This window comes from Rattus rattus, chromosome 9, assembly GCF_011064425.1.
Source record: "Rattus rattus isolate New Zealand chromosome 9, Rrattus_CSIRO_v1, whole genome shotgun sequence".
NCBI lineage: Eukaryota > Metazoa > Chordata > Mammalia > Rodentia > Muridae > Rattus > Rattus rattus.
In genome coordinates this window covers 32,758,170-32,776,163 of record NC_046162.1, presented here as the reverse complement: position 1 = coordinate 32,776,163, position 17,994 = coordinate 32,758,170, and the positions used below count along the sequence as shown (strand labels likewise).

The following is a 17,994-nucleotide window of genomic DNA, read 5'->3' as shown; positions in this document are numbered from 1 at the left end:
GCACTCTTCCTAAACACAGAGGTCAGAATGTCAGCGTTCCAATGATGCCAATGTAGGGGAAAAACAGACGAGGAAATGTTAGCCATCGATCTCTTATAAACTGAATTTGTGTCAGAAAATCCTAGCTAACTGGGTCCAGCGGCTTAAAACGACTCCATGAGTGAGATTGCTCCTGGACCGTGGGCTGGTTCAGTAGATGGAAAAAGTGTTATCGTTGGGATTTGCATGGGCTGCGGACAGCACTTGGGAGAATTGTAGGTCTGAGGTCATTCTGAACTGCATAGCCAAATCCTGTGTCAGAAAACCAACATCATAGACTACGTTAATATGGGACAAATTGTCACAAGATCACTGGGATAGTCACAGGGAAAAGTTGACACAATCTAAAAGTCCCATGGTAGAAACACCCCATAACCTAGGGATATATTACTTTCTCGAGTTGATGGACAGTAAGTATAAAATCCTATAGCTAACTTTCCACTGATGATGACAAACTGAAATCTCCCTTCTCCCACCAAGATTGCAACACAACATGAAAATCAGTTCACATCCTTTGTGTTCACTGTCCACCCACGGATGAACAAGCAGGAAAGTAACAGACTATAAAAGACACAAAAGACCTCTCTACTCAAATGACATGATCCTGTATATACAAAGTCCTAAAGGACACCAAAGATTAGTTAAATTCAGCAAATTTGTAAAAACGGCTTGCAAAGATAAATCACCTTTCTATCGGAATGAAGAATTGCTACATGATACGACACAGATGTAAAAGGCTGCACACTGTAAGACTATATGCATATGAAGTGCTCAGTAAGGTACAGAGAAACACAGGGTTTTACAGTTCCCAGGGCTGGCATGACTGGGAGGTCCTGTCAGTGGGTGTGAGGTTTCCTTGTGGAGTGATGAACTGTTTTGGAATTAAGAGACCTGTGAAGACCCACAGAAATATGACAGTTCAGAGATCTTAATGTAAAAGGCCAAGAATTGACTACTCTATGGTTTACAAATATCGACCATACTTCAAACATGCAATAGGACAAAATAGCTCAACATTTTCCTCAATAAGGCAAAAATATTTCATTTGCACATGTTAAAATGGATAATTCTTTTGTGTTTACTTTTTAAAAATATGTACTATACACACTAAGTGAAAGGAGTATCTTGGTTTGCCAGTCCTAATAACTCATTCCTTCATCCCACAATTTATTGAGCACTTACTACATGCAAAGCACACTCCCAGGTGTGGGAGATACACCTAAACGTTCTGAGTGTGAAGCTAATGTCCTAGGACCACAGACAAAGGAAGGAGAGGTTACCAGGTGAATAGGCGTCCTTGAAAATAAAAGAGAGTAAATCAGCTGGGCACTGAGGGGCAGTGCCACACAGGATGTCCCTGCTCTGCCATGCCAGTCAGGCACATAAGGAGTCCATGGTAAAGACCATCAGCCATACTGTCCCTACCCTCTTATGGAGTCATGTATCAAAATCAGCCTCTGAAACACACGCTGGCGAAGGATACTTAGCAACACGGTACTTTTATTTTATTATTTATTTATTTTAATACAAAGCTTTGGCATTAGCAATTTTATGAAAAAATAAAATGTACTAAAAATAAACGCTTGTGTGGCATGATTGGTAAATGATGCACAAAAATAGGTTCTTTTTTCCTTCAAGGCAATCAGTCAGAAAGCAGTGTTTTCCTTCTTCAAAACCATTCTACCCTATGGAATAAAAGGAAAAACAGAGGTCATTAATTAGTTAAAGGGAGGTTGTCAACATTCTAAAACAACAGATGTGATCCTAACTGCAGGATGGCCTGGGACTGTCCCCAGTCCCTAGTATTTGTCAGAGACCAGCAGTTTCTCACTAGTAGTTAAGCAGCTTGTTCTTTCAAAGTGTTTTGATATTCCCAGAGTGAATACAGGGAGAAGATGGGCTAACAGTGCCCGTTTTTCACACAGGGATAGTGCTATCCACGCTGGGTTTGTGGCTGCCTTGGTTGAGCATGCTCCTCTTATCACCCTGGACTACTATGGCTTATTTGGAAGAGCTAAAGAGCAGACTGCAGGGATATGTGGTGCTGTTTCAGACTTGCTCAGATTTTGGTGCATGGCATATGACCTTAGAGCCTCTATTAACAGGAGCTGAAAAGTGCCTGCAGTCCTCTGGAAGTTCCCTGGTGCCCCAGGACCCGGTTTGTCCTTTGCAGCCCCTGACCTATCTGGCTTCCTGGCCCTTTGTACTTGACTTATTCCCTAAGCAAGGCCTCCCTGCCACCATATCTGGCTCATTTGCACTGTCCCAAATCTGAGATTTCCCCTGTGCTGAGGATCCATGCTTCAAACCATTAGACCTTTGGCTGTCATACAACTCTGTAGGGCCTCTTCATTCTTCCCCACTGTGATCATTTCTTCCTTCAGCTCCCACTTTATCTATCTTTCTGCCTCCATATGTACCTTCAAATTTATAGCCACCATGAAAAGCCGTAAGACACTCCCAGCACTCCCACCTCCAGTGGAAGCATCGGACCACACACTCCTGAACCTGCTTTGCCTCCCCTCCCTTTGCTCCTCTCTCCAGCGAGGCTCCTCTGCAAAGGCAGCAGCACTCTTGGGTGTGCCCCAAAGTGCACAGTGCCCCCTCCCTAGCTCCTTTCTGCTTCTTTCTTCACTTCTAACTCCGCAGAAAGGGCTAGGTCTCTAAGCACACCCCTGATCCCATGAGGCTGGTGCCTAGTGTGCACTGGGATGTGGGATTGAAACGAGTAAGGGAGCTAGCCAACGCTTTCTGGATAAGGCTCTGATGTGAACAATGGTCACTTGTCATAAGCGCCCCTGCTCATCTGTCGTAGGCCCCACTGAGGGTACCACGTCTTCCTTGTAGTAATCTCAGAAAAACTGGGCCTTATGATACAGGAAGGCTTTTTAGGAACACCTCAACATTAGGTAGTCGCTCTGAGAAAAAGGAAAATGGCTACTGCCAAAGACCGACAGAACTAATGCTTTCTTCGGTCTCTTCTTCTGAACCATCTTCTCAGAAACTACACTTTCTTCTCTGGTCACAACTGCATCCCTCACTGTTCTTTGGAGCAGTCAGAGCCAAGTGGTGTAAAGAAAGGAGCTGGGATCAGAGGCACAGGCCTGAATCCCACTGTCCTCCTCTGTGGTTAAAGCCTCACACTCAGATTGGCTAAAGAGAATCAATATGACAAGAAGACTTATTGCCCACACACACCTCAGAAAGTAGCATTAAATCTTTGTGTTCACAAGAAAGGTATTCACGGTAACATAAAAAAACAAAAATGGATGCTGGTCTGACCAAGAGTATTTGGCTGAAAAAGTAGACATCTAAAATTCTTGACAAGTGTTTCTCAAACTGCTCCTGAGGTTAGTTTAGAGCTTGTATTGACAGGGTAATAAAGCACAAGACAGTTTACATCACAGATGTGGGAGGCAGTAAAAGCCACCTTTGTGAACTTTTGTTTTTAGTCATGTAAGAGAGAGTACTACTAGGTCACAAGGTAAAACAGCTTTCACTCTGGGAGACGGCAAAAAAGATGTCTGGTAACTTTGCTTTTGAAATTCAGTCTTGTAAATGGGAACTAGAAAGCAGCCAGATCCTTGTCACATGGGCTGGTCCTGCCCAGTGGCATGTGACTCAAAGGGTGACTGACCTGCCTTAAAGCCCTAGACTGTAGGTTCTGGGTGAAGAGCCAGGCAACAACTGGCAAATTCATTAGCTTACCAGTTGTCCAACTCTGCCTGATACAAAGTTACTTGCTTCCACTAAATCCATTTCTATGTGGTGTCTCAAGGCTCTAGAACTATAGTGAGCACTGCCCTCTTCTTCACTAGCTGTACAGTGTGAAACCTCGGTGCACACAGAGGGGCACACATCCACAGCAACCCTTCTCTTCTCTACCAGTCCTTGAGACCCTGCAAGACATCTAATGCCTTCATTCTCGGGGCCTTCTATACATCAACACTCTGCTCATCTGTCAATGTTCTTTTCAAACAGAAGCCTAATGAACTGGCTGTGGTGATACATTCCACGTCTTGGCTATAAAGTTATAGAAAAAGGCAAAATGAGTATGTAGATTTAAAAAAATCCACAAATGAATTATAAAATTGTTTAAAAAACCCCTTTTATCTGGAATAAAATCATTTAGAAATTTCAACCAACCTGTTAGAAAGACATTGGCAGATTGATCTTTCTTCCAATAAATGGTCTTTAAAAAAAACCCCAAAAAACCAAGTAACTTATGCTTGCAAAAACAAACCCCAAGTTACAGAAGCTCACAACGGAGAAGAAAATATTATCGTAAACATAGAACCTAAGGTACTCACCACCAGTATTTTGGTGACTATCTTTTTATGTACCCTCAGGTGTGTATACACACATGTGCACATGCACACACACATTCATTCAATTTTTTCTCTAAATGGGATTATGAATACTGTCCTTTAGGATGGTTTTGAAGGCAAAGAAGTAACAGTCAAATGAACCATTGCAAATCACCCATCTACAAAGGGTAATGGGAGAAGGGCTGTCTAAGACATGGCTATGAAGACCCATGACTTAGGTTTATGCATGCAACTGAAGCTTATGACCAGGTACTTGGGCTCCTTCGGCGTCCTCTAAAGTATCTGATGTATAGACTAGCATCTGGGAAGAATCTGAGTGAGAGGACCATTGAATTGTCTAGTGATTCTAGACAAGTGCCCAGAGCATCACTCTTTACTTATTTACTTGTACAGGTTGTTACTTAGAGTTGAATTCTTTAAAATATTTAATTAGATTTATGTGCAGAAGAAACGTGTGTGTGTGTGTGTGTGTGTGTGTGTGTGTGTGTGTGTGTGTGTGTGTGTGTGTGTGTGGTGTGGGTGAGAGGACAACTTGCAGAAACCTTTTTTTTGTTTCTTCCATGAGGCAGATTCTGTGAGTGAACTCAAGTCAGGCTTGGCAGCAAGCGCCTTTACCCATTGAATCATCTCACCGGCCCCCTCACTGGTAAAATCTTAAGAACTGGGCTTATATTATTATCTAGCTTGATTGGGAATAAGCAAGACAATTGGCTACAGACCAAACAATGACTTCACTTTAAATGAAAGTGTTTTTGAAATCATGGGCACCCACAGAGTTCCTATGCTCTGTATCTGATTTCATGGATAAAATTAAATTAATTGGCTTTATAAAGGTAAATGGTCGTATCTTAATTTCTAAATTATATTTATCTATTTTTGTCTGTGTGTCTGTTTGTGTGCATGGTGTGTGTGTGTGTGTGCCTTTGTCCGATGGTGTTTGTATGTATGTGTGTTGGTCAGAGGAAAACTTGTAGAAGTTGGATTGAACTCAGGTCATCAGGCTTGGCAGCAAGTGGCTTCCCTGCTGAGCCTTCCCACTGGCCCCAGGTGGCCATCTTTTACACAAAACTATAGCAGAATCTCAGTGAAATTTGGTTAACATTTATTGAGCACTTATTACGAACGAGGCACTATACTAAGTCGAGAGCCCTATGATGTAGACTAATCATCTATTTATTTTGATGATTAAAATAATCTTCAGAAAATTTAAATGCCCGTCTCACAACTGGAGAGGAGGAGCTGAGTGACACCAAATCTACGTGTCTGACTCTAGAATAAGACACTATGTTCTGATGTAGCATCAACAGAGGTAGCTAGCTGCTGACCAACCTAATACATAGGTGAAGAGCAGTCCTCTACAGGGTGAAGAATGTCAGTGAACCACAACAGCCTCTCAATATGTATGGGGTCATGGATGCCAGAAGGTATTTCCTGTATTTGTCAACAGATAAGATTAGAGGTAATAGTCAGCGGAAGTTAAAGTTATTTTATTTCCTCAGCTGAACAATATTAATTAATCCAAGAGACTGGTTATTGTTGGCAACTTAAAATGCTAGGTCTACTCCCTGACAGAGAGCACACGATGGGCAGCAGCAGCAATGTAGGCTTGAATGAGTACTGGCCCAGGGTTGCACCCATCTCTAAGGAGTCTGAATACTCCAGTAAAAGAAAGGACTGAATAGAAAATGGCAACATTTAAAATGAAGGCAGACAAGACCCCCCAGTATCACAGCACTGTGGATGCTACTTCTGGAAATCACTGCATCAGAATGACCAAGATGTTTCCCCTACGACAGCCCTCATAGTAACACGCAGCTTCTGCCAACATTCCCAGCTCTGTACACTCCTCGGGGGGCAGGGCCATCTCACCATTAAGAAGCCTGACTGATGTTCTTCCTCATGGAGGTCAAATTTGACTTTCTGTATCCTGTCATGGCCTCTGTCTGCCCTTTGAGAGACTGTCTGTTCTGATACTTCTACTCCCAACTGTGTTCTGAGAGCTGTGGACTTCCTTCCCATTTCTTTCCTGTCCTTGATCACAGGCAAAGGTTTCAGTGTTCTCCTGTAAAGTCCTATGAGCACACACGGAGTGGAGTTATTCCTCTCAATGCTGAGGCCACTGACATTCTTCACATACAAAGACTGTTCTGGTGTCCTGGCATCTACATGACGCTGTGGATCCAGCATGCACTAAAGAGAGCCTCCAGAGGCTCGTGTATGCTGGTCTTACTGAACAAAGTGAACTCCCATTCTGTGTGACTAAAATAGATTCTCATGAAATAAATTATTTTGCTAATTATGACCCCATTGGGATCAGCATGAAATAGGTGGGAAGCTAAGTCTCACCACCTTCATAAAAACTACATGTTTTCTTGGGATCATCTGGCACATGCAATCCAAAAAACGATTTGTTACTTACTCATTAGCATTCAAGCTAGCTGTGGCTCTGATGATCATGTAGCAGAGTGTGAGAGCACTGAGGAGGCCAAAACTGGCAATAATAAACCATTCTTCTGTTGACAAAGGAAAGGGAGGAAATCACTCTGGGGAGAAGGTTTAAGTCAAATCGATGTCAACACTTCCCTCAAATACGAAGCAGACGTCAACGGAGGTGTAAGCCAAGGCTGGCTCAAGGAAGTCAAGCAGGAGAAGTTTGCCAGAAAGCTACTAACTAGAGAAGGTTAGTGGAAGGACTGGGAAAAGCTGCAAGGAGAAAGGAAAGCATGGCTCAACCATCTCTTTCAGTGTAGATCCAGAAGTACACGAGGGGTCTGGCCACCAAGAGGCACAGGGAAGTGAAGCAGGGGGTCTGTACATGGACACATGCCACTGCAGACTTAGAGGACAGAGCAACCATACTTATAACCATCTCCAAATTTCCTTCTGCTATTTCTGCATGATTCTAATGCTCGGTCTTAGATAAGGGTTAGGAACGAAGAGTGGGTTCTCAGAAGTCTTGTGGGTACACTAAGCAGCAAGCTACCCCTCCAAGCCACTCATGTCTGCCTTGTTTTCTCTTACTTGGAATCTTCATATTAAAAAGATACATCACAGTTGTGTCAACAAAATAGGTTCACAACTCCTGCTGGGAATGGGAAACAAAGCTGTCTATCTGCCTTTGTAGAGAAGTAGGAGGCTGGTGACCGAGAAGATACTTGGCTCATCCGAGAGTTGAAACTCTGGTGTGTACAAGTCAAAATCAAAGTCATGCATGCCTGGGGAGGCCGGGAGACTAACCTGGAGCCTTAGAACCAATCCAGAATCTTAACTATAAAACATTCCCACAACAAACTAAGTAGAGATAGTTTAACAAAGTAATTCTATAAAGTTCCTCTACATTTGTATCAAGGCACGACAAATGTTCATTTGCAAAATTGTGCCTAAAAGGAGAAGAAATCTTCATTTTAACATTTTAAAATTAGTATACAAAATAATGGCTTTCATAAGACTTCATATATGTGACATGGGTACTTCTTCAGGAAATATTTTAAATTATGTGTAAGTGCGTCTGTAAGTATGTGCGTATGCATGGATGTGAGCACAGGTGCCCATGGAGGCCAGAAGGTGTGGGAGCGCCCTTGGAGCTGGAGTTCTCAATGGTTGTGGGGCACCCATGTGGGTGCTGGAAACCAAACCTGGGTCCTTCTGGAAGAGTATGAACTACTCCTTACAGTCCCACCTTGGGTATTTGTTAATCTGGGTTTCCTGAATCCTAACTGCATAAACTGTGCGTGCACACGCACACTCTCTCTCTCTTCTTTTCTCTCTCTCTCTCTCTCTCTCTCCCTCCCTCCCTCCCTCTCTATCTCTCTCTTTCTTTCTCTTCCTAGAAAAGGCGTAGGGAACCTGTTCTCTAGGTTCCCAGGATGCTGAGTTTGTTCCATGAGCTAATCTTTGCAGGCCTGATTGGTTTATATGATTAAAATTCCTAGTACGCTCTTTTCATAGGACACTGCAACCACTGCTTCTTGGATTACAGATTTCCATAGCATTAGATTTAAGCTTTTTATTGACATCAAGATGAACACTCAAGAGTCCTTGTAAAAATCACTGTTTTAACCTATATATTTTTTTAAAAGTTGGGAATAACATATACTGATATTCTTAAAAAACTCAAGAAATGAATGACTATCGACAGCAAGGAGCTTAACACAATATTCATTTTGTTCTCCTTTTCTGTTTAGCTACAGCTGAGGCTGGTCTTGAACTTCTAACCCTTCTGCCTTTCCTCCTAAGTACTAGGAGTGCTGGGATTATAAGCATATCCCACTGTGCCTGTTTCTTACTTGTCTTCCTTAAAGGCAGACTCCTCCACACTGGGATTGAACCTCGATCCTCACAGACTGGATCCTAGCAGTAAGCTGCCAACCCACTTTCTAATAAACCTTTGATAATGATAAGCAGACTGCTATTTAGAAACTTCAAGTACATTTGTATTTCTGAAATCTGAGAAACCACCCAAGCACCACCTGCGTGGTGCCACTCCCCAGTACTGCAGCACCATCTGCTGCTGCCGGGCCACCCTTTGCCCTCCCACTGCTTACTCAGCACAGGGCCTTCCTTGTGCACAGTGGTGCTGGCTGAATAGACTGTACTTGCTCAGGGCAATGCAGGGATTTGGATGGAAAAGAGGTACTCTGGCTCTACATAATCACATGAATTTTCTTTACCAGCATTATGTGTAAATTCTGATAAAGGTGTTTTATTTGGTATGTGAATTATTTTTATCATCAAAAGATTTTATTATCAAGATTTTGAAGACATTTCCACATAAAAATGATAAGATGTGTGCTTAATGTAGTAGGTGCTCAATAAATGCCCAGTTAATGAAGGACTTACAAAAGCGCAATTTTAATCATCTTTATCTTCTTTAATACCAGTGAACTCTAGACCATAAAACCTGAATGCCAAGGAGAAAAACCATGAAATGTTGCTAAAACAGACATTGGGAAATGGTAAGAAATGAGCCAAACTATATCAAAGAATAGTTTTACCCCTAAAGGAATGGGCTCTTGGCATTCAGACAAATGGCAATCTCTGGATGGTTTAAACCATGCATTTCAACAAAACAGAGCACAGAAGTCTTAACAGGTAGAGAGCAAGCTAGTCCATAAACTGTTCCCCATGTTTGTTACTGACTCCCAGAGTGCACGGAGCCTCATCAACTCCAGGCTTGAAGTCCTGGGCAAGCGCAGTGTAATTAGAAAAGGCAGCACCAGAGTGGCGACGAGAGATGGGTGAAAGGTTGTTAGATGGAAACTGCATGTAAGGATGAAAACAGGAAAGAACTTGCTTGTTACAAGATGAATGCCTACAACACCCATACACACGCCACCAGCCCACTCACACTGTACACAGACGGGCACTGCCCTCACTACATTTTTGCTTATTAACAGTTCAACAATTAAGACATTGATAACTATCTCAGAATACTTTCTAGGTTCAAATTCTACATTAGTTTTTCCCTAAGTTGCTGACAGCCCGGGAGATCTTGGGTAGCAGTGCTCAGCATGCAGCACCCCAACACTGCTGCCTGCCAGCCCACACTGCCCTCAGTGCTTCCCTTTAAAGTAACTATTTGTGATGCAATGATTTCAAAACACCAAACAGTCATTAAAGCAAACCTTTAAAGAAGTAACCACATAATCACCAGCATACACATTCCTTATTATAAAGTTTGTTATCCCAAACGTGTTTAAATGTACACATTACTCTTTACAAAACTGCTGGACCACGTGGCTGCAACTTTCTCCTTGACAATCATCAGGTGCTCAATACAACAGCAAGGCTCTCTGGTGCCTGGAAAAAGGGTCCCCACTTACTTGTTACTGCAATGTTGATTTCACCCGTTCGAGGAGTGAGCTCCCCATCTTGAGGAAGAGGCGATATCCCCGAAGTTCTCAGTGGCTCAAGGCCAAGGGAACTGTCATTGGCAAGGTCACCAAGGGCTGATCTTCGGTTAACTGCCTGGGTTCTGGTGAGCCTTTCCATATCAAACGCTACATTATCAGTACATGGCAGATTTGGCTGCAAAATATTTCCAGATTAAAAATCATTACAAGAACAAGTTCATAAAATCCTGAATGTTTACACCCCCTGCAAAGACTTTGTCATGCTTTCCCCACATCTCATTTATCTTTCCTGTCATTTAAGAAACCTTCTTCAAAGAATGAGCTCATTCCTCCTTTACCGAACTCCCTAAGTGGTACAAAGGAAAACCAAAACCCACAGGTCCAAACCGGCCACTGTAGCTTTGCAAAGAAATGATAGCCATTTGTAGCCACTGTCACGGGCAGAGGGAGGCTAGCATCATGTACAAAGCTGGAAAGCTTGCAGTCTGAAAATATAGTTCATTATCTTACTTAACACTAAATGCTATTGTTGAGGGTCAGCAGGTAACAGAATTCCTCGTTCACTCTGTAACCTCTCTAAAATGCTCCATTTACTTGGTACCTAGTAAAGAAAAACAAAACAAAACAAAACTTCTACCTTTAAAAACAAAGCATGTAACCAAGAGCAGATCAGAATCCAGGCTTGTAAACTGTAAGAAAGGAATCTGCTTCAAAGCCTAGTACTCGCTCCAGCCAACCGTCTACCTGTGTGCAGTGAGTGAGAGACGCTAACAGCAGAGGAAGAGGCTGCCCTGTCTGCAGTAGGCAGCACAGGAAAGGCAGAGCCCAGAAAAATGGCTCACACTAGGGACAGTCATGACCCAGAACCTATGGCTTCTAGGGCAAGAGAATTCTGTTTTAGCGCCTCCCAAAGTTCTATTAAAAACAAAAACAAATCTAAGAGCTGATGCTTATAGTAGTGTCATATCCAAAGAACCATGACAGCTATCATTTATTCCAGAAGGCTCCATTAAAAATGGACACAGGAGGGTTAGAGAGAAGGCTCAGTGGTTAAGAGCACTGGCTGTTCTTCCAGGGGTCCCAAGTTCAATTCCCAGCAACCACATGGTGGCTCACAACCATCTGTAATGGGATCCGATGCCCTCTTCTGGGTGTCTGAAGACAGCTACAGTGTGCTCATGTAAATAACATAAATAAAACTAAAAAAAAAAATAAAATAAAATAAAAATAAATAAAAATAAAAAATGGACAAAGGACAAGTTAATATTTCTATGTGTTGGCCATGTGAGAGTGTCTGTAAAATTAGTCTCACATGGAGGATAACTTTGCTCTCAGAGAACAGTTGAGAGACTTAATTTTTTTATAATAAAAAATATACCAGGGGGGGGTGGGGATTTAGCTCAGGGGTAGAGCGCTTGCTAAGGAAACGCAAGGCCCTGGGTTCGGTCCCAAGCTCAAAAAAAAAAAAAAAAAAAAAAAAAAAAAAAAATATATATATATATATATATATATATATATATATATATATATATATATATACACACACCATGGACTATACCTTTATCGGCATTTTGTCAAAAGTCTTAGCCTTTAATGGCTGAGCTATCTTTATTCCTACATACCTTTCTTTCCTTTCTTTCCCTTTCCTTTTCGTTTTTCTTTTTCCCAAGACAGGGTTTCTCTGTGCAGACCAGCTATCTTTATTCCTACATACCTTTCTTTCCTTTCTTTCCCTTTCCTTTTTGTTTTTCTTTTTCCCAAGACAGGGTTTCTCTGTGCAGACCTGTCTGTCCTGGAACTCACTCTGTAAACTAGGCTGTTCTTGAACTCACAAAGATTCGCCTGCCTCTGGCTACACGGTGTTAGGATTAAAGGAGTGCACCACCACCGCCTGGCTTCTACACACCCTTCTTACGGAATGCAAGGAAGTCTTCCACATTCTCACGGTATTGCTCAGGCACCTGTCACACTGACCTCTCGGCAGCACACCTGGCTCACACACCTGTAAGCTGTTCGAGGTTCTCTAGGGACTTTGTTGTCACCATCTGCTTTCGCTGCTTACAAGTTACTGACACTCAGAGACGTGAAAGGCAAGCTTAACTGGCAGAATATGACATCACTTCATACTATGCCAAATATGAGAAAAATTACCACTGAACCACAGTTTGCTACGTCCTTTATGTACCCTCAACCAGAAGCACACTTCTCAAAGTAGACTAGTACAGTTACTTATATTCTCTTCTAGTGCTCCCAAAAGGTAGTTTAGAGCCTCCAAGTCATCTGAAATGAGGGCACTGTTGCAGCAACAAGGTCTGTGTGGTGAAGAGAGCTAGTGTATTCTAACGAGATCTGGGCATGGCTTGTGTTATGTCAGTTGTATTATATTATATATGGATATGATACTGCATAAAAGTAGGGACAATCAGAGGACATACCACAATTCCTAGGGCTTTCAAAATATTAAGTTTGCACATAGGACAGGTACAGTGTTCACTGAGCCAGGGATCCACACAGGATTTGTGGAAAACATGCCTAGAAAAGAACAGAGAATTACATCATAAATTACACAGTGAAGAACTCCTAGATCAACATTGAAAGATTTAGTGTTTAGTTTTTTTTCTGCTTTAAGGGATTTCAACACTGAAGAGATAGTGGGGGCATATAAAAACATAATTTACAGACACTCTTCTGTACCCAATCTCGTGTGGTAACAGCACTGAATAATGAGAGTGAATAAGATGTGTTTCTGTGTTGTGCTGGAAATCTAACACAGGCCTTATGTACGCTGCAAGTGACGATCTTGCTGAGCTGCCCAGGATGGTCCCAAGCTCAAGTGATCCCACAGTAGCTGGGGCTACAGGTGTAAGCTACTGTTCCCCAGCTTACCTTTCCATGCCACTGATTCCAAAAAAGGCTTGCGATCTAAAAAAATGTATTAAGAATAAAGACAACCAGACTTTATAAAGAAGCTATATTTTAGAAAAAAATTAGAGCGCTTGCCTAGGAAGGCCCCTGGGTTCGGGTCCCAGCTCCGAAAAAAAAAGAACCAAAAAAAAAAAAAAAAAAAAAAAAAAAAAAAAAAAAGCTCGTGTAGAATTGCACAAAGATATTGTCACAAATGAATTAAGAGTACTCCTGATAAATATTAGTTTTATGAAACTCAACCTCATGTTGAACGTTGGTAGAAGTCCCAGGGCAGTTAGAACTGTTTTAATGTGGTGAACTGTATTTAAGAATAAGACCATCAGCTGCAGTTCTCGGCTGAGATGCTAACGGGCTAAGGACTGGGGGAGTGGGAGGTGGATGACATACTCTCCTACTCAGGAGAACAGAAAGTCACATCCTCCTGATCTCTGTCATCCACCCAGGGAGGGTCTGTATTCTGTGACGAGGAACGTTTTCACATGGGCTCCCCTGCACAAGAACTCGAAGAAGCTGCCACCCATCATAGGGCACCTGAGGTGCTAGGCTGACGCAAGGGACCATCAACCGATACAGTTTTAGAACATGTTGTAATCTGAGTTTAGAATAAAAGACAATTTGACAGATAGCAAATAGGGCCATCAGATCTTTAAAACCTTAGTTCTTAATTTATAATTTAATGTTTTGTTACTGTTTATAACCTAACTGTTCCTTTGACCTTTGATTTTTTCTTACGTTGAATGTTTAGTTATTCTCTTTTAGATTTTGACTTAGAAGAAAAAGTGCCCCGTCCCATGTTCCCTTTTGTAAGAGAAGGTAATAAAGACTACATGGCTGTCTGTAGACTCCGTTAGCTAACTCAGAACCTGTAAGTAGTACTTTTTTCAAAACAAATGTTCCTTTTCTATGCAGCCTCACTTGCGCCCCAGACACTCCAACTCTGCATCCCATAACTCAGAGCCAATCTTTTCAGCTCTCCGCTAGTCTAGCTTCTGTGTATCTCACCTTCTGTCTCTAACTCCCACAGCTTTTCCAGGCCCTGTGGGGAGGCTGTGATTGGAATATATTGTACGAGAGATGAAGAAATAAATTTAAAAGAAAAAGAAAATAAAAACAACACTCCCTACCCAAAAACCAAGCCCTTGCTCTGTAGCAGTGGCCTTGGGCACTCCTGCACTCCCCACCTGCTCCCCGCTGAGCAGGTGCTGGCAGCTGCCCTTCTTCACCTATTGTCTCCACGTCCGTGCTCATCTCCGCAGCTTACTGCTCACCATACCATACCTACTCTGCCCTTCATCTTCTTCCTGGGCAACGCTTCGCTACTAAGCTTCTGGAGCCTTGGCCCACCTCCTCTTAGCTGTGGCCCCCGAAGGGAAGGACTATGTGGTGGGAGAGTGGGAAGGCAGGTTTGACCACCTTACGAGGCTAAGTACAAGGACAACTGTCTGTGAAATACCTTGACAAGTTCTAAGAGAGGGAAGATGAAAGCTTTTCTAAACTGGCAAAATGACCTCAAGGATCACACAGTATCCCAGTAAATGGCAAAGAACACTCCTGTAATGAGCCTCAGGCACTAGCACATCCATCACGGTGCCCTCACACTAGCCAGAGGGAGCACCGCAGGGGCCAGAACTTGAAAAGCAACCCTTCCATCACTCTTGAAAAAAACGCTTGTAATAAAAATACACACAGCAGCAGAGAGGGGTAGAGGTGGACTGAGAAGTGTAGAGCAGTGCACTGATGTGTCAGAGCTTCCACCATGTCCTTTATTTCAGCAAGAAATGCTGTGAGATACAGAGTGGGAAATGCACAGAATATGGAAGGAACAAAGCCTGTAGCACTGAAATGCAGGGCCTCTTCCCTCCTACTCCCCAGGGACCAGAATAGAGAGGTCAAAAAGCAGCAGGGCTGGGGGAGGAGTGTGCGCTGGAGGTGAGCTGTTTTCACAGCTCGGCAGCACCCTGTTAAGGACCTAGCAAACATAAAAGGATCTAGGATTATTAAAGGTCAGAGACAAGAAGTCCTTTCCCAGCCAGGACTGGCTGACACTGTTTAAGCTGACCTCCCTCCGTGGTGGGGGTGGCTGCAGCAACTCCCCAGCTAGCAACCAGCCAGCATCCTGTCTGTTTTAGCTCCAGCAGACATCTTCAGCTGCAGCACTCTCCTTCTGGGTATTTTTACCTCCTCAAATCTTTGGCTAACCTTTAAATAAGGTGACTGTTTTCAGTTTTGAAGCCATAATGGCTAACATCCAAAAGATGATCAACTGTAATCAACTGACACAAGCAGGAGGTCCCCAAAGCAATGCTGACTGCCATCTGTCCACAATGAATTAGTGCAGCAGAGGAGAAAAAGAAAAAAAACACGTGACAAAGCAATTCACAAGAGGTTTGCTATCTATAGAGAAAGGTTTGGTTCAGAATAGGCTTGTTAAAAATGAAGGACAGAAAGACATAGGCATCTGCTGTCTTCCTCCAACTGAGGAGAGACAGTGAACACAGATTCTACCAAAAGCTGGCTGCAGGGCAGTATGGGTAAGGGATGGATTTAAAACAAACTATAGGCTCAAAGGCTTGAGTAGGACTAAATGCCGATAAGCAAAGACAGACAGAACAAAGACAAGGGAACAGTGAGTCAATAAGTCAAGGCCCCCTGGGAAGGGAAAGAGCTGATAGAAAAGACCCAGGCAGGGACAGCAGTACTGGACCAGGACCAGGCAGGGACAGCAGTACTGGACCAGGACCAGGCAGGGACAGCAGTACTGGACCAGAGCTGAGCCGCCTCCTTCATCCTAGGAGGTGCCCAGGGGGCTGGGGGCACACAGATGCAGATGCTGGAGGCCTGGTGATGTAAGTTCAGGAATTCCATCAACTACTCTCTCTACAAAGCTCACTTGGCCAAGAAGGAGAACAATGGGGTTAGGGAGGTGTTTAAGGAGACCCTGCTGTGATAGATAGGGAAGGCCAATCAAGACAGGAGACCGGTGTGGTTAGCACTTGGCATCCAGCCAGGGTGGAACTGTTGCTGTCTGTTCAGTCTGTTCAGTCCAGGTGGAAAGCAGTGAGGGGCAAGAGCGCTCAGCCACAGCGGATGAAGAAACCATGGAAGGCTCACAGTCAAAGACCTTAAAGGTAGAAGATGGAGGGTATTCCAAGTGGAAGGACACTGAGCAGGAACACCAGGTGGAATTACCACAGGCACCAGTGTCACTGACTGGAAACAAGAAGCTTGGGGAGGATTTGGGGTAAGACGAACTCCCTGGGTGGACATGTTCTAGGTTAGTGGTTCTCACTGGGAGACATCTGAGTTGTCAAGATGTGTGGTTTTGGGGAGTAGTGTATAGGCTAAGGACACTGCCAAAGTCCTGTGACGTACAGAACAGCTTCCCCTATCTTCTCCTGCAAACAGAGACTTATCTGATCAGAACGTCTGCAGTGCCAAGGCTGAGAAACCCCAAACAGGTCAAAGGTTGTCCCAAAAGGTTGCTCAATGGGAAGAGTTAATTTTTACTGCACCTGGGGATGTTGTTAGGGTGAGGAGCCAGCATACTCTGACCTGGCAGAACAGTATAATTTAGAGAAAGCTGCAACTTGCTGAGACGTAAGAGAGTAGCTGGCTGCAAAGTAACATGGAGAACAGACACAGGCAGTGGTAGCACATCTAGCATAAAGTAAGGAGAGACAGTGAAGGGGATGGTGCTGCAGCTGGACTGCAAAGAATTCCCTAAAGTCTGCCAGACTGGTGCTCTTTAAAACAGCTCACAGACCAAGGCTAAGCAGCTGTGTGGTTTTAGCTTCAGTAGCAGCTAAGGACCCACAAGACTGCAGACCCCAGCAGGGAGTGTGACCCTGTGATATCAGGGTCACTCAGGGACTTACTGAAATAAAGATGTATGGTGGGGCTCCACTTTGGATCTTTATAAAAATCTCTCATTGATCTGATAGGGAGTCAGGCTGAGAAAACTTGGTTAAACTAGAGATGGGGGAAGGAGAAGGAGGGAGGGAGGGAGGAGGAGAGAGAGAGAGAGAGAGAGAGAGAGAGAGAGAGAGAGAGAGAGAGAGAGAGAGAGAGAGACAGAGACAGAGACAGAGACAGAGAGACAGAGAGACAGAGAGAGAGACAGAGAGAGGACAGAGAGAGGACAGAGACAGAGAGAACACTCAGAATCAACCTGGAAAAGCCAAGGCTTCAGGGCTGGCAAGAATGGGAGCAGCAGCCCAGAGTCATCTATTTTAGGATCAGACTCCCTTGAGGAAGACACTTTCATTTCAGTAATAACCACAACTCTTTTTCCCCCTACTTTAGGTACTAGCTGGGTCCAGGGGTTTCTGGGCAGGGAGAGGAAGACAAGCAATGTCTTACCTCTCAGCTTCCTGGTCAAAGCAGGCAATTGCTGACTGATTTTTAGTACACCCCACAGACCCTTTTCCTCACTTGCTTCTTGAATGTGTTTTCTTCAGCATTACACACGTAGATTTTAAATAACCGAATGAAGAAAAATGGTCAGTACATAATTTCCACAGGGCTGCTTACATTGAGCTTGCTAAGATTTCCCTTTATATAACCTAGAATTAAAATGCTTACTCCAGAATCTTGCATTTCTATTTTTGTATACAGGATTCTTCTAGAGATCCAGATCTTAAAAAAAAAAAAAAAGGTAATCTATTTTGTATATATTTCCTAAGGCACAAAATGTTACTTTCTGAGTAAGTAAAAGAGGACTGTTAGCTTCATGGAGACACAACTGCCTACGAATATTTTACCCAGTCCCAAGCTGACAAGGCAGAGCCATGTGTCTATCTTCTCATGAGATAAGAGAGGAAAGTAAGTCTTTGGGTAGGCTTCTTAGGTGA

General features: G+C 43.3%; 1 protein-coding gene across 1 annotated transcript in view; it reads right to left on the bottom strand.

Moving 5' to 3' along the window:
* Positions 1-1,514: 1,514 nt before the first annotated feature.
* The window catches only part of Rnf130 (ring finger protein 130), an 88,008-nt gene continuing 71,528 nt past the window's right edge, over positions 1,515-17,994 (bottom strand). The window contains 4 exon segments of the mRNA XM_032912039.1: positions 1,515-1,724; positions 6,787-6,880; positions 10,190-10,394; positions 12,655-12,751. Of these exon segments, the coding sequence (XP_032767930.1) occupies positions 1,709-1,724; positions 6,787-6,880; positions 10,190-10,394; positions 12,655-12,751 (412 nt within the window). The 3' untranslated portion in view covers positions 1,515-1,708.